The sequence below is a fragment of the Propithecus coquereli genome, unplaced genomic scaffold, assembly GCF_000956105.1.
Source record: "Propithecus coquereli isolate 6110/MARCELLA unplaced genomic scaffold, Pcoq_1.0 Scaffold40, whole genome shotgun sequence".
Taxonomy (NCBI): domain Eukaryota; kingdom Metazoa; phylum Chordata; class Mammalia; order Primates; family Indriidae; genus Propithecus; species Propithecus coquereli.
The window spans coordinates 1,565,668-1,583,277 of record NW_012149730.1 but is presented as its reverse complement, the minus strand read 5'-3'; the positions used below and the strand labels follow the sequence as shown (position 1 = coordinate 1,583,277).

The 17,610-nt window shown below is 36.5% G+C and overlaps 1 protein-coding gene across 1 annotated transcript in view; it reads right to left on the bottom strand.

The window, feature by feature from the left end:
- The window catches only part of EPHA6 (EPH receptor A6), a 1,195,443-nt gene that overhangs the window by 3,241 nt on the left and 1,174,592 nt on the right, over positions 1-17,610 (bottom strand). Inside the window, exon 17 of the mRNA XM_012652800.1 lies at positions 10,064-10,257. Coding sequence (XP_012508254.1) covers positions 10,064-10,257 — 194 coding nt within the window. The remainder of the gene's footprint in view (positions 1-10,063; positions 10,258-17,610) is intronic.

The following is a 17,610-nucleotide window of genomic DNA, read 5'->3' as shown; positions in this document are numbered from 1 at the left end:
AAAAAAAAAAAAAAAATGTACAGATGAAAAAAAAGATGAAGGAAAAGTAAAATGTAATACAGGAGGAATAAAGTAGTTGAAAATATTAGAGTGAAATAGCCAGACTCCAGCAGGAAATAGATTTTTTTTTTTTTCTCCTGCACCCTTCATCTTAAGACTTCTTAGAAGTGGCGTTGATATTAACTAGTAAAGCAGTAACAATCTTTTAAAAAGATGTTTAGTGTTTCAGTCAAATTAGTATTTTCTATGTATTGAAAAGCTTTTTTATTAGAAGTGAATCACTCAATTATTTTTATTAGAATACTGAAATTAGTCCAACTTTCATGTACTTTGCTTTAAAAATTTTATAAAGTTAGAGAATGAAAGAATCCATAGAGGCTAAACTAGAGCCACAGTTTTTAATGTTCATATTTGGAATACTTCATCATAATGTTTTTACCATTCACATTTGAACAATTTCAGCTTTAACTAGAAACTGGTAATATATGAACACACATAATTAAACCATATGAAGTAAGAATTCATCCACTGTGAAGCAGAAGGGCATAGATGTAAATATAAGGGAATGGGAGTTAGGTTCTAAGGTTAATGCTTAAGGTGAAAATTTAAAATCTTTTACAATCAAAATTGCCCTTAAAAGGATCTGAGTCTTTTAGGAGCACAAGTTGTATATGTTACAACTCCCGAAGACTCTCAAAGGTGCCCCTTGGAATTCAGGACAAAGTTCCTGCCAAAGGCCTAGATTCATTTCTTTGGTTTTTCTTTGATTGCTACATTGACCTCCCTTTTTCTAAACTGAGGTCTAGTTGAAGGTGGAGGTCAGAGTGAACAAGGATGACAGGGAAATCCAGGGGCTTTTGCTCTTTATATATAATTGGAATTTGCATAAATTAAATGCATATATCTTATGATTACACTTTAATCCCTAGTGAGTGTAGTTACCAACAGTGACTTCTGTCCTTTTTACCACCACTCAATTCTATTATCACATTTCCTGTTCGGAGGCTGTTAAGCCGCCTTCTTTTCTCCCATACTACATATTGGAATGCTATTTGATTGTAGGCTGTTCCACTTTAATTAATATCAGAATGATTAATGATTTGATCTGAAACAAAGATTGGTCATGTTTAAAGGTCGAAAAGCTACCATAGCATCTACCAACAAATACATGAATTGTTGCTATATTTCTTCAAAGTTTCCTAGAGGTGTTTATGTTAATAAATATTATCAAATAAAAATTCATATGTAAAAATAAAATAATAAAAGTCTCTGTGGCAAACAGAGTCAAAGAAGTTTTCGAATTGTAGCATTTTTCAGAGTATTCAGTAATCTAATGTGCATTTTAAACATGTAAGATAATTCAGAATAGCTTCTGCATTATTTTCCTGAATTATTTGACCAGTTTCTATGGCATGCACTTTGGGAAAGCCTGCTGTACTTTACTAAGTTTAGATACTAAAATGACCAAGATATCCTTGTTGCTTATTAGCATAAATAAAACCACACGTTAGAAAATTGAATGTCCTATTTCAAAACAATGTGCCTCTCATATTTTTTAATTACTTGTCAAAGTAGTTTGTTGAAAGTGAACAAAATTAAAAGAATCTATTTAAGTGACTTTCCTGTCATAGTCTTAGGCCATTCTCAATGCACAGACATAGTTAGATGACTTCCACTTCTCTTTCCTGAGATAACGCTGGAATAACTCTTGAGCTTTCACAATTTCATGTAATTGGTTAGTGGAAATGCAATTTGCTAATTTTATGTCCTTAGTGTAGAAAGGTCATGGAAGGACATTCTGTATACTGTATGACTTAAATGGCCTATTTCCCTGTTGAAAAGCATCCACTATTTGCTCCCAGAATGTTTCAATACTATAATTCCCTTTCTCTACACACCTCTTTTACTCTTTGGCCTCTATATGACTGCAATGGCAGTTGATTTAGTAAGGTCAGGGTCCTCTCATTGTTCACAGCCACTGTGCAATAACTTTTCTTTCACCTTATCTAATAACGAAGTTGAAAAATGCTGCTATTTGCTGGCTTCGAGGCTGGGTACCATCATCCTCACATGAATTCTCTGGAATATTACCTAACAACAATAAATGCCCTTTCTTATCAAACATATACCATGATAAATTTAGTCTGCTCTTTGCTGAGCATGTAGAAATTTCTGCTATTTGGTGATTAGTGGGTGCTGCCCACCTCAGAAATGTCTACAGCAAAACCTGCAGCTCACATTTAAAAAGTACATATTGTAGAACAGAAGGTCAAGGGTCTACTTTTTTCCTCAGAAAATGAGAATGGGCTAGGTTCAGGAAATTTCAGGTACAATTATGGTCAATTTATATTATAGAAAGGGCTGGAGTATAGGCATAATAGGTAATGTTACAGTTTAAGGTGCAATAAGTATATAATCCTAATATTTCTAAATATGTAAAAAATGAATAGCTCTGATAGAGCCCAGAAGTTTTTATTCTAATGAGCCCTTTGAGTTCACAATAGTACTAACCTTTTAACTTAGAAGATTCTTAGGTTATGAATATACATCAATACTGTCATTAAAAGGAAAGAAGGCTTTTATCCTCAAAAGTTTTCTGTGTTTTATATTCATCATGTAAATATAATAGTAATAGATATATTAAAATGATTTAAGAAAGATTATATTTTGAGAAACACTATTACAAAATAGAGTGCTGTTTTATTATGAAATTATCACTAACTTACAAGTTTTCTATCCTTACTACTCTAACATAACTTTTTTTCCTAGCTTGTATATTCATACATGGTTAGTGGAAATGTATAAGGAGGGTCTATTCTAGTTTGTATTGTCTTTATTTTGCATATTTATAAATATTAATATTTTCATGTTTCAACAGTATTCATATTCAAATGAGTATGTAATAGTCTATATGTTGATGCTTAATAATTTGTTAATTCCCTAAAGTTAGATTCTTAGGTTGCTAACATTTATTATACATGATTATGCAATCTTAGACCATATATATTTTTGCTTCAGTTGAATTGCTTTCAAATGGGTAAAAATCCATATGACAGAGAATTTTTTTAAAAGAGTAAGTGAAAATTCTGATGACAGGAATCATCTCTTATACATCTTTCTATTTTCTGTAAGCCCTAGCACAATGCTGAAAACATTAGAGTAACTCATTAAATAATTGATAATTTAGACTTGAATATTAAATTCTCTGCAGAAAAGTTTGGTCCATGACAAGATGGACCAATCTTGATGAATAATCTGTTTACATTTAATTTAAGGAAGTTAAAAAAAAAACTAGAAAAATAAGTGCCTGTTGATATATGGTCAACCTATTAAGAAATATACTGTTTATTTAATTTGTTCCTTGTATTGTAAAAATATTTTTTTATTCTCTCTTTATAGGTCACAGAGTGGAGGAAGAGGCAGATATAGATGGAGTCAGGTGGCACTGAGTTAAGGGTTCATATACAATTACAACCAGACTTAGAACCACAACAGCACGTTTACCTTATTCAATATCACTGCTTTTACATGAGTTTCTCATATGACTCAGAGACTACACTTCAAACTATTCAGTTAATCCAGAATATATACACTGGACCTTTGAAGGAAGAAGTTAATCAAATACAAAAGGAAACATTGCCCTCTTTACAATTAAGACTAACATTCAATTTAATGCAAGTTAAATTAATAAAAGAATTTTGGCAGATAAAAAATTTTAAAGTGTAATTTTACTCAAAATGCTATAAAATCCCAAATGCCATGTGCCATATATCATATGGATATTTAATGTTTGTGGGCAAGATCTATTTATTCAAAATAGTCTGACTCTTCATGGCAGTAAATTGGAGAAATGAATTATTTTTTGTCAGATTTTTATTTTCAGTAAGTCTTCAGTTGTTTTTTTTAATTGATATAATTGTTTAATTCTCATAATAAAGCTAATAACTGGTAGAAGGTATGAAAAAATGGCAAATTTTCAAAATAAGTTTTAAAAGTATTAGATGTACTTGAACGTTAAGAGGGATAGACGCAGAACAGGAATAAGACTTTTAAAAAATCTCCCATTGTTCTGAGTACCCAGCACATGGTTCCTAAAGCCAAAGTAATAGATCAATGAATCTCAAGGAAAGCCTGTTTCTGTGAGAAAATAATCGAGGGTCAGAAAATAGATTTCATATTAAATGCCAACTGCAATTCATTGGCAGTGGTTGTCAAAATGCGGTCATGAAAAGTATACCGAGGCAGCATCCGGGCTGAGTGGGAAAGAGTGCTGTGATGATTAGTAATGTCTGCCATGGCAAGGAAAAGAAATAAAACATGTATTTGCCAACACTGGGAAAATTGAATATACAGAAATGCCTGAGGATATAATTTTGGAACTATGTTACTGCCATATTTTCCTCAATTCTCTATATTGTTGCAGTTACTACTTTCTTTTTTCAAATAATGTTCTTCAAGTGGCTGGGCATTGTAGGAGAATGTTTGGGTGATAGATGGACTATGTATTTGCTACTTATTCCCAAGACTGAGGTCATATACACTACATTCTTGTAATTGCCCAGTAGAATATAATATAACAGGCTGTGCTCCACTAATAAATGCAGGCTGTGCTCCATTCTTTTTGGGATGTTAATATCCTCTATCTATAAAGTCTGATTAGCCCAGAGAAAATCTATCTGGAAATGTGAAAATGTACCCTCTTTTCTTATAATCATATTTCTGAAATGGTGCTGTATTGGGAAACGTCTTCCCCTTCTGTGTGATTCTATCCTGTGTTTGAAAGAACGATGGCGGTGGAGTCAGTGGATTTCGTTCAAGTTCCTCATATACTAATTACTTGCTGTGTATTCTTGGCAGAGTTAGCCTTTTTGAGTCTCCATTTCCTTATCTGAGGGATTGGGCTAATAATAGGATTAAATGATATAACCAATAAAAGTACCTAGTACAATGGCTGGCACATAGTAGGCTCTCAACAAATGTCAGTAATAGTTATTGTTGATAATATATATTAGAATTTGTATTAGTATTAGTATTGGTGTTGACACTAGTATCATAACTATCTTGTGCTAGCAGGTCATGTGAATCTAGATATTTTAATGGGCAGGTAGAAGTTTCACACCTCCTAATCGATCTTTCATATTCTATCTTCTTTCTATAATACTTTGCTTATTACTCAATTACAACACTGATTTTGGCCAGCCATTTATTTCTCTGTCATAAAAAAATCATTAAAAATGTTGGCAACAGCAATCAAAACAAAACAAGTTATCCATGAATTGGTAAATAGAAATAAACAATTTAAAAAGTGCTGATTATGTACTGCCTACATGGCATTAAACAAGATCTCTTCAAAATGAATGGAAAATTTTATATCAAATTGCTGAATGGTATTATACTCAGAAGATAGCATTATTGGTGCATTATTAATTGAATGGAGGGGGGTAGTACCATTCAGTCTTCGAACATTACACGCCATTCTCTAAAGCAGAGGTTCTTGATTATGCTATTAGTATGAGCTTTTCTCTACCTTAATGATTTACATATTACTGGAAGCCAAGTGCTTGAAAATTCTATGACAGACTTATATGTACTAAAGAAGGTGGTGGTTGCAGTTACCAAGAGTTAATATTCTATAAGATCGCTAACTATGGCCCAGCGGGTGGTAAGAATATTCATTCACAAGGTGCCTTGGCCTGGGTAGCAAAACAATTTCTGATGCAGTAGATTATGATGGACTGGTGCCATCCATCTGGACAACTGCTGCCCAACCCTGCATGACATCTTTGAGCTGAGAGTCAAGAAGCTCATAATCTGGAAAATTCTTTGTCAGTGACAGAGACCTAGAGCAGGGATTAGAAGAAAGCATCATTTTCCCATTACACTGCAGCTCTGTCCCAAAGGGCACTGGCTGGCTGACTACCACCTAGTACACTCAGTAGTCTTCACTGTGCGGAGGAATGAGGGTGAGGGTTGAGGATGGAGGATGAATGTGTACAACAATGTGGGTGGAGGTGGGGGAGGCAGGGCTGGGTGAAGAGACACTGTGTGGTCATTAAGCCACTTTGTGCTGTTAAACTATAGGACCCCAGATGTAAGCCTGGACTCTGCGGGAGTACACACACTTGGGGCTGGGAGCAGCTACAGAGCTAATCCTGAGGGTTGAGGGAGAGGGAGAAAAAGGTGTTTCAAAGTGCCTGGCTAGGCACTGCTTCAGATGCTGTTCCATACACACGTTGGCCTCAAGCTGGGTCCTCTCTCCTAGGGTCTGTGCACCACATGGCAGCTACAGATAATTCTTTGAAAGGTGGTGATAAGGCATTATTGTAAAATGAATGAATGTGAGGGTAGTTTGAAATTTGCATTTATGAAAGGATGATGGCCTATATTAATATGGTAGCTTTGTGAATTTTTTTTTACCATTAATTGGATTTAAGATTGTACTTATAATGTTGCCACCTTCACTTGTGCAATATATCCATATACTTTCTTGGGTAGGAGAGAAAGCAAACATGTTGAGAACTACACAGAACTCAGAATATTCCCATAGGAGTGCATCAGGCACAAGAATGTCAGCAGGAAAAGAAGGTGAGAATTGCTGCTCCAAATAATGAATGCTTTCTCTGACCAACATTTTTTCAATTAGGCACTCTGACTTTTGAGAGGAAAAATTGCAGATGTAATGTTTATGAAATTTCCAATATGCTAGTATAAGATTATTAAGATTATTAAGATTTGGGTTTCACAGCCTTCCTCATCCTCTTCTGTCATCTTAATTTCTTCCCCTCTTACTACTATGTCAAGAGAAAGGATAAAAGCTTCTCAGGTGAATTCTTGAGAAAAAAGCAATTAGAGTGGAATAAAAACCATGGGGACCTGGTGGATGAGAGGGTTATGTTGGCATAGAAGTGTGAGAGAAACCTGGGAGCTTGGGGATACTAGAGAAAAGGAGTGTGCAGATTTTAGTAAGAGTTGCTGTGGATTACACACTTAGACTCCTTTAAAGGTTTGAGAGATATATGGGAGGAAAGACTGAAATTCTGCACTGTGTCATGTTTCCTTAACCCAGCATCACTCTGGGACAGACAGCTGGGTTCTGGGACTTGGGAGATGGAGTGGCAGTGTCACCGTTTTATAAGCATAAAGCAAACCAGGCATCTGTTAGCTAACATTGCTGTCCTGTACTCTACCACATCTCTTTCCCCGAAACAGTCTCAGTTCTCTGGGATCAGGGATAGGGTGGATGGGCGGTATTGGAGGTCAGGAGGTGTACCGAGGGAACCCATTCAGGCTGCTGTGAAAATAAGAATGTTGATAAAGGTTCAGACATGATAACCTTAGAACCCTGGTTCTTTTTGTTTCTCAAGCAAAACTATATTAATAGCAAAAGCTGTAGCCCATATGTCTTTGTCAGAAACAAGGAGAGCGTATCAGTCACAAAAACTTCCATTTGGTCTCCCAGAGATTAGATTTTAGAATTGAATCAAGCTGCCAACGTTATATAAAGCACCCAACTCTTGGCCTGCGTGTGGTGGTGCTCTCACGAAGCCTGCTGCTCCCTGGCCTGTGCTGCTGGATTGCTGCACACCCCACTAAATCATAAACCTCTGGCACCCAGACACAACCTTTCATCTTGACGTGACCTCTGGATCCTTTTGACTTTTTAGCATTTTCTCCTTTTAGATCCTTCATCAACATTTTCCAAATACAGTGATCACTCACAATCTTGAAAAAGCAGAGAAAAAATTGTTTTACCTGCTTTTCTTCAAAAAGGAGCCTCTTACCTGCCTGCTTCTATAGCCGTAGGACAGTCAGACAGCCTTGTTCATGGGCACTGGCTGTGGAGTCTATTGACCCTATACCACCACCACGAAAGGCCCAGAGCAAATGATTTCAGTTTATAGATGCCAATATCCTCTTTCATTATTGCAGACTTACTTCATGATCCCTTTCCACTATTAATAGTTCTTTCTCCTCAATGTTAAAGCATAACCAAGTCACTTTAATAAAACATACAAAAACAAAAAGCAAGAAATATTTCCTGTAACTACTTTTCTTTCTCATCACATGGGGTTCTTGACGTAAAAAAATTAGTGCTATGTATTGCTCCTCTCTCTGACCTCATAGTCTCTCCTCCTCTTGCAATATGTCATATGCAACTTCATCGAAAATGCTCTTGCAAAGGCTTCCATGAACACCTGCTAAATCCAACATACTCACTTCACATTGTATTTCACTGAAGCTTTGGAAAGCCATGGGCATTATTCTCCTTGAAACTCTCTTCTTCTGGCTTTTTGTAATACTGTTCCTTCCCTGTTTTCTTCATCACCTGTCTGGTTCTCCTTTCTCAGTCTCCTTTGGGTATTCTTTTTCAGTTCATTCCTTAAATCTTGGTGTTTCAGGGGTTGCATTCTTTTCCTCTACTTATTTGAATTCTTTATATTCTCTGCCAGTTCTCTTAACTACATTTAATGCTTCAGCTACAATCTATATGCTGATGATTTTCAAATCTACATATATAGCCTAGATCTTTTCATCTGAGGTTCAACCTATAAATAAAACTGCCTAGATGTTCCACAGACATTTCTAACTCGGCATGCTCAAAATGGTCTGATTTCTATTCCAAAAACTTGTCCCTCTTCCTCTGTCTTTTAGTGGTAACACTGTTGACCAGTTTTATGAGAAAGAAACTTGATAAACATCTTTGATTTTTTTTATTCTCTTCCCTCCATATTCAATCAGTGGTTAAGACATTTCGGTTTTCCTAATAATAAATATTACTATTTATTATTAGGAAATAACAGTAATAAATTCATTCTCTTATCTCCTGACGCCAAGCTCATTCCCATTTCAGAAGTCAAACCCTGCTCTTTTCTAGCTTTGATTACTGAAATGGTATAACTGTCTCTATTTCCAGTCTTGTTCTTTGTTTTGTACTCACAGTCTAAATCATCCCTAGAGTGATCTTTCAGAAATGCAAATGTGATCATCCCATTCTCTTGCTTGAAATCCTTCAATGGCTGTCCATCGCCTTCATGATAAAATCCAAAGTGCCTTTCCTCCCCTTTACTGCTTCCTGTGTTGGACTGCTTTAGGGAAGATGGGCTAGAGTAATAGTTTAATCTCTAGCTATTTCATGCTTGGCTTCACTTTACTGAGGCTGCCAATTAGTGATTTAGAGGTGAACTCTCAAGTGCTCTGCTGTGAAGTGAGCCTTGGCCTTGAAGAGATCACCTTATTGTCACTAAAAACCTGCACTGACTTGAACCTGTAACCTGTAGTTGAACATCTATAAAGCCCCTTTGTTATCCCCTGAGTCACGAAAGTGAGCTACAGAAATGCTTTGGTTATTTTTAGGTCCTATTTTGCCTAAATGAAGAAATATATCTTTAACTTTCTGATATTTAAATTGTAAAATTTTCAGACAAAGATGATAGTCTTTTTTTCTCCTACTTTTCCTCCTCTTAGAATTGCTTTTCACAGAGAGGTGAGTAGATCTTTTCAACTCTACTGACTTTTGCAAAATGGTGCATGAGTGGCTTCATTTTCTTGTCTTGTCATCTGTTCTTTCTGGTATAAGGAATGGAAAGTAACAACAACTGGGTATGATCATATCAGCAGGAAACATCTTTGCTTCTGGCTGATTCACAAATTGCCCCTGTCTTGCTTGCCATTTTAGATAGAGGGACAGAACGTCGAATGGACAAGAAAATTAAAGGGGCTGCGCACATACACAAACTCTGCTTATAAAGGTAGGAAAGGAGCAGTAAATAAAAACAGGCTATATAAATCTCAAAGACCCACACAGGAAAAGATATAACCAAAGTAATTCAGTATTTAGAGAGAGAGAAGAGAGAAGGGAAATCTGTTTTCTTATAAAAAATCAATTTTTTATTTAATATTAATAATTTGCCTTTTCAGCAGATAAATAAAATATGGTTTATACAAATTTGACAACTAGGCAATTAGCAAGGCAAACTTTTCCATCTCTACCTGTTATTCCTGTCCTATAGCCTGTAAGAAATTATGATTGTCAAGAGAAAAAAGCCAACATTATGCATCTTACACAAGAATGTCCTCCACCAGGGTGTGAAGGGCACTGGGATTGCGGATGAGTTTGTCAAGGAAGCTGACAATGTCGGTAAATTTTGGTCTGTGATTTCTCTCCTTCTGCCAGCAATGGAGCATTAGTTGGTGTAGAGATGCTGGACAGCCCATGGGAGCTGGAAGTCTGTACCCTTCTTCAATGGACAGAATGACCTAAATGCAAACACACACAGGTTATTCTCTTATTTTTGGGGACAATAACATATATGCTAAGTTATAATTCCTTTTTTATGCAAGCATTAGAAACCAAAATAATGATAAGCATGAAAACCACTTGTGAGTACAGGGGTCTAAATAAGCATAAATACAAAAGTTGTGAACAAAAACTGCAAGTAGCTCCATTGTATCTGCTGACGCCCTGAGAGGAAAATATGTTTTAAACGTGTGCTTCCAGTATACGGAAGGTAGGTTAAGCTTCATTACAATCTCAAGATTTTGTTTTTCTGTGATTTAGCTGGAACATCTCAAAACCCAGTTAGAACATCAGAAAGTCAGCATAAGATTGATACATTTAGTACAAACCACAAGTAACAAACGTTTTAAATAAAATTTAAGTAAAATTCTGCTGAAGCACTGATTTCCTGAGTCATTTTTTTATCCTTTTATTATAATGACAATGTGTATTCTTTTCCTAACCTTGATTCCTTTTTTTGTCTTCATTTATTTAATTCCTCTTCTCTTCTGGCTTTCCCTTAGTCTGACACTGACCTGATTATAAAATCATGCTTCCATAACTTCCAAGGTCATGTAATCCTTGAAATGCTATTTATGGCTAGTTTAAGGCCACAGACCAATAAGAGCATTCAGCCTGATTATTTCTGGCCCAGCGTGCTCCAACAGAACTTCTGTGATGAAAGAAATGTTCTCTTTGTACAACGTGGTAGCACATAGTCGCACATGGCTATGGAGCGCTTGAAATGTGGCTAGTAGGAGAGAGACAGAATTTTTAATTTTAATTAGTTTTAATCAATTTAAATTTCAATTTCTATAGCCACATGTGGCTAATGGCTGCTCTATGGGATAGTGCAGCCATAGGGAAAGGAATGTGTTTAAGAACCAAAGTTAAGAATAAGAATGAGATAACAATAACATTTCCCTTGGTATTTAGGAAATCACGTACGAGATAAGGTAGGACATTCATCTGTTTAATACATAACTTACCTGTGAATTTCCTAACAATGTGATAAAATTGACCCTGAATTTACATAGCTTAGGTTTTTATGAAATGTTCAAAATTATTCACCTGAACATTTATTCTTATATTGTCTCTAGGAGAAAGACAAAGGTAAAGGGTTTATTCCCCACATTTTTGAGGTGGGAAAACTGAGAACAGACTAATATTTAAAGACAGGGAAAATTTAACATTACCCTTGCCATGCCCCCTTCCAAAATCAGAAATGTAAAAATGCAAATTAATTTCTTTTTTAATTGATACTATTTGATATGACTCTAAAATATTCTTAATTTATGTTAGAGATAGTTTGTAAAAAAAGGAGCAATAATATGCCTTCAGGAACCTCTTCACTGCTAAATTTTAGCTTTTTTAGTAATAGGGAATTTCGCATAATACCATCATTGTCTTTGTGACCAGCATACTTTAGCCTGTCAAAATACCAGCCTTTTTCTATTCATTTGATATTCCATTATTGAATAGGATTTTTTCTCATATGTTTTCTGACTACTCTTGCTACCAACTGGGCTTCAATTTTAAGACTTTTTTTTTGCACATTTTAGTGAAACAGGATGTTTTAACACGATGCGTGTAAAAACACTTGCAATGCATCAAAATTGTTGCAGATAGCTTAGAGAAGTAACAAAGAAAAGTAGGATAGAGTCCCATTACAAAACAACTTTGAAATCTGACCCTTGGAATGCTCAATAGTCAATTTACCACAGTTACCTAATTATAAATGCATGGAATAAAATAGGCGACAAGTGAGGTTATATTCTGAGAAAAAAAATAGCTGCCTTTATTGTATATCTACCACGTGCTAGGTGCTTTGCATATTTTTCTTCATTTACTGCTTAAAATAACTCAATGTAGTACTTATTATTATCCTCATTTCTTAAATGAGACAATTTAAACTCAGAAAAGTTAGGAAACTTGCCAAAATTCACATAGCCAGTAAGCGGCAGTGTTGGAATTTGAACTAAGTTACTTTTAACTTTCAAAATTTCCTTCTGACCATTCCCTAGAAATGATTTTCAGTTCTCATGATATAACATCTTTTTCTCTAATGATATATGACCCAACACAATTTTAGTAGTGAATACCATGTTACCTTTTGTCACAGCATCTGCTAATGGGACTTCAATGCTTTTATTTGGATTCTGTATTTAATATTCTGGGTAAATAAAAAACACATTTATTTTATAGCTTGTAAAATGTAATGTCAAACTGAACCAAGTCATTTCTAAATGGTACTGAGTCTTGTGCACATTTCTATTATGGCATCCATTACATTGCATTGTGATTTTTTTCATCTGTCTTTCCTCTAAGGCTATACATAACTTGAAAGCAGGAATTATGCCTCTATATTTTGTCTGCTCATCATTTAGTACCGTGCCTGACACATTAATAAATATTACTGAGCAAAACAGAAGCTATTAGAAAAAATGTTTGGATTTGTCTTGATAGAGGAGCAGATTCTTAGAAAACTTCTCTCAAGAAGAGTCTCAAGATACCCGAAACTGAGTTAAAGTACAAGCATGAGAGCATTGGAAGTCTTCTCTGAAGGAAATATTAATTAAAAACATGGTACATCAAGCATCAGTGTCCAAAAATGATTTCATGATCTCACTTTGGTTTGCCTGGACAATGAGTCAGGTAAGACTGGGCACTTGCTCTTCCCTTAGAGGTAAGTTCTTGACTCAAACTCAGGTTCCTATAAGATCGGTGGCTTCCTTCTCCTGTCCAGAGGGGTTACTATTGCCTATTCGCTCCAGGTCCTTAGCTGCTGGGTAGCTGACTTTCCCAGACAACTCTGGGAAACAGGTGACACCCAAATCTAGACTGCTTAGCGTTAAGCAGGCTGTTTATTCCCTCCTGACAAACTTGCTGTCATGCTCATCTTGTAAGAGGATAGAATGTGAGAGGGTGGGTTTCCTCGTCTGGAGCCTTTACCCATCATGTGTCCAGCAGAGTGTCTGGTTCCAGCATACCTCTCTGTGGGGGCAGTGGGAGGCTCAGGGCACAAAGGACATTTCTTCTAGCTGACCTCTGGCTTTTAAGTTTCCTCAATTCTTTAAGTTGTGACCTTGCAAAATTTGTTTTGAGCCCTGGCTCATGGCAGGTTCCAAACACAAAGGAACCCATCTTATAGGAAAATAATAATAATAATAATAACAGTGACAATGATAAAAACAGGTAATGATTGAGAGCTCTTGAGTACTTTCAAATGCCAGTTCTAAATGATTGTACACACATTAATTCTTTTAATCCTCACAATAACTTTATGAGGTAAGTACAATTGTTATCTCCATTTTACAGACAAAGAACTTAATTACAGAGAGGTTTAATTTGCCCAAGATCACACATCTGAAAATTCTGGCTTCAAAATCAGCCAGAGAAGAAAATTCTATCTTTTAAGCAATTCACAAAATTGCTTAAAACATATCTTTCTAATGGACTTTTAATTTATTCATCCAAACAGATACATATTAATCACTTTAAACATACTTTTGACCATTCTATGTGTAAGGGATAAGATAATGGGTAGGACATATCTCTGTCTTTAGGAAACATATTATTTAGTTCAAGAGTGAGCAAGGAATAGAAACATGACAAGTGCCACATAGAACAAGGTGCTATGGAAGATGTGGGAGGGGTACCTAACCTAGCCTCAGGAAGACTTCTCAGAGGAGGTGAGTTGAATCGTAAAGGACATGTAGAAGGCAGCAGGGTCAAATAGGTGGGTTGAAGAGAGGAGATCTGATCTCGACTGAAAGTAGATTTATGTGGCTAGAACAAAGTCCTCAAAGAGAGGAATGGTGAGGTTTGAGGCTGGGAAGTTAAGTAAAACTGTATTTCTTGAGATCACGAATGACTTAGCATGCTATAAACTTAGACTTATGCAAAGGGGAAAAGGATTTTAGTCAGTAAATTATATTAGATTTCCCATTTAGAAAACCTCACTCTGCTGCACTGTGGAGAATGCACTGGGGAGTCTAGGGTGGCCAGGAAGGGGGTTTACAGTGGTCTAGGCCAGGAATCAGGATGGCCATAGTGCAGGCAATGGCCATGGTGTACAAGAATTGGACAGATTTGGCAGCACTGGGCTGAAATCAGATGTGACAGTAGAGGAAGGAGACAAACATAACTTCTAGGTTTTTGGCTTGGTCAGCTGGTAAAGAGAGAGGACAGAGGAGAAGAAGCAATTTGAGGGCTGCGGTGGATGATGAGTTTAATTTTCTGTGAGCTTTCTGGTTTCAGATTCAGGTAACATATATACCTCTGAGGGCTTATTATGTGTGAAGTTCTGGGTTAGGTGTTTTTTGACACAGCTCACCTTATTTAGGTCTCAAAATACCTTATTATGTAAATATGATTATACACATTCTATAGGTAAGAAAATCGAAGCTCAAACTGATTAATGGATTGGATCAATATCACATAGCAGATTCTGGTTATTAGCCCTTTATCAGATGTATAGCATGCAAACATTTTCTCCCATTCTGTAGGTCTTCTAAGTGAAGTATTGCAAGAATGGAAAAAGAAACACCACATGTTCTATTAAATTGGAACTAATCGATTAACACTCATGTGCACACATGGTAGTAAAACTCAATGGAAATCAAGCAAGGTGGGGGAGAGGAGTGGATAGGTAAATTCATACCTAATGGGTGCAATGTATACTACCTGGATGAGGGCATACTTATAACTTTAATGCAAACTGTACAAAAGCAATTCATGTGACCAACACATTTGTACCCCTGTAATATTCTGAAATAAAAAAAAAATCACATAGCAAACAATTTCCTGAATAATAGACTAATATTATCATGGTAGCCTCTGAATCCCAGCAGAGGTAGAGAAAATCTGTCCTGAATCTTGAGCCACATCCCTGACTTACTCCCCCAGAAGTAGATCTTGAGCCCTCTCTGTGTGCTCTCATATACTCTGTGCTATGACTTCCATATCTGCAGTTCTAGCTCAGCTTCCTCTCCAGATTTCTGTATTTGTCACTTATAGGATATATCACTTCATAAAGGTGTCTTGACTTTATTTTGTGCAAAACTAATCCTGCTCCTCCTTTGGGATTTCTGTCCTTTACAAAGGGGTGCCACCATTCTTCCAGTGACTCAAGTCAGTGGTCAGGCTGGGTGTGGTGGCTTGCGCCTGTAATCCCGGCACTTTGAGTGGCCCAGGCTGGAGGATTGCTTGAGGCCAGGAGTTCAAGACCAGTCTGAGCAACAGTAAGACCTCATCTCTTAAAAGTAGAAAAATCAACCTGGCATAGTGGCATGCACCTATAATCCTAGCTACTTGGGAGGCTGAGGCAGGAGGACCACTTGAACCCAGGAATTTGAGGTTTCAGTGAACTATGATAACACCACAGCAATCTACCTGGGCAACAGAGTGAGACCTTGTCTCAACAACAACAAAAGAAGTCAGTGGTCAAGGAGTTGCTTGGGCCCCTGCCTTTCCTGTTGCTGAAAATTAACCTAAGTCATATTGATTCTACCAACTTCACATATTTTAAATCTGTTCCATTTTTATTCTCTCTCTAAATGATTTATTTCCCATTTTGATCACTAGAACAGCCTCCGAATTGGTCTGCTTGCCTCCTCTTTCCTCCTCCAGTCACCACCCACAATGCAATGGAAGCAATCCTACTGAATTGGAACTGTGATCACATTCCTCCTACATCTGAAATTCTACAGAGGCTCACCATGAGCCTGACTCTCGCTGGTGCTCACCTCTGATTGTGTCACATTTTACCCGCGGCTCTGGCCAATGCAAAACATTTGCAGTCTCTCAGCTTGGGTGAGCCGAGCTCCTCCAGAGCAGCAACTGTTTGTTTTCTCCGTATATTCCTGGCATCTCGCACAGTGTCTTGTCAAGCCACAGAACAGGGCTCCACTTGTCAGATACGTGATTTGTGAAAGCTGTATTTTAGGATTAGCTTGAGAAAGCCCATATTAACCTTTATCTTCATAAACATTTCTTTCGTGGAAAGTTTTGCTTTATAGGTACTTCCTGATTTTCTGATTCTTTAATTAAGGACTGACAGGGAGCAGCACAGGGGGAGCTTTTCTAAAAGACTAATTGAGGTTTGTTGTTTTAGAATACGAAGGGGTGATAATTAACTAGAGAGAATTTTGTAACAGTTTGGTTTTACAATATTCATAGGCTGTCATCCTTTGGGAGAAGAGTTATACAAGGTTATACCCTTATTTAAAACTGTAAGAAGAAAATTAAAATAAAGTGAAAAAATATGAAGATGATTGCAATGATAATTTCCATGCAGAGTTAGAAGGAATTAGATTCTGTCTGAAATTATTATCTACAACCTAGCTGGTTATTCTAAATAGACTATACCGGTTCCTTGTCATTGACACCACAATTTTCATCAGCCTAGAATCAACATAAGGCTCAGTTGGGGCACGAAGCAGGTTGTTCTGCTCTTGCTTAATCTGATGAGTTTTCCAATTGCGTTGACGGTTTCTGAATCAAAGCCGGCAGTGTGCATCTTTTATTAAGGAAAACAAGGATTAGACAGTCAATATGAAGATGCTACGATATCTCTGAACAGTACCATTGAGCAGGGACTGCTTGGGCTGTGCGGGGTATCACACTTTTTAGGTTATAAGGCTGTTAAATATCTCCAAAAGAGAAGCACATTGAATTTAGTTATTCATACGTTCTTTTAAAAGAAACTGTCTCAAAAATTTAGCAAGGGCTGAAATGTACACTACTAAATGGAATGTGAAATGATTTTATTTTTATCTTCTTTCTAAATATTCTTCATGACTTTGTGGAAAATCTATCATTTCAGCTAAAAAGGGGGATGGTGAAGCAAAGGGTCACAGTATACACTTACTTTTTGTGATAATGATTACTTGTATAGATTAGGATATTTATATTCATAGTACAATAACACTGGAAACACTGGTAATGTATTTTCCTGGTGTGCAATATAAAGATTCTGTCTACGTGGGCAAAAAAAGAAAGAAGGAAAGAAAAAGAAGTGGTTATAAGTAAATAACACATAAAATCTTATACTTTCTAGTTCAATGTTTCTCAACATAAAGAATTTATAATTCAGTTAAAAGCAATCAAGACCCAAATGAAATTTAGCGTACTAATGAAAAACAATTAATAGAAAAAAGGGGTTAGAGGCCGGGCGCGGTGGCTCACGCCTGTAATCCTAGCACTCTGGGAAGCCGAGGCGGGCGGATTGTTTGAGTTCAGGAGTTCGAGACCAGCCTGAGCAAGAGCGAGACCCCGTCTCTACTAAAAATACAAAGAAATTAATCGGACAACTAAAAATATATAGAAAAAAT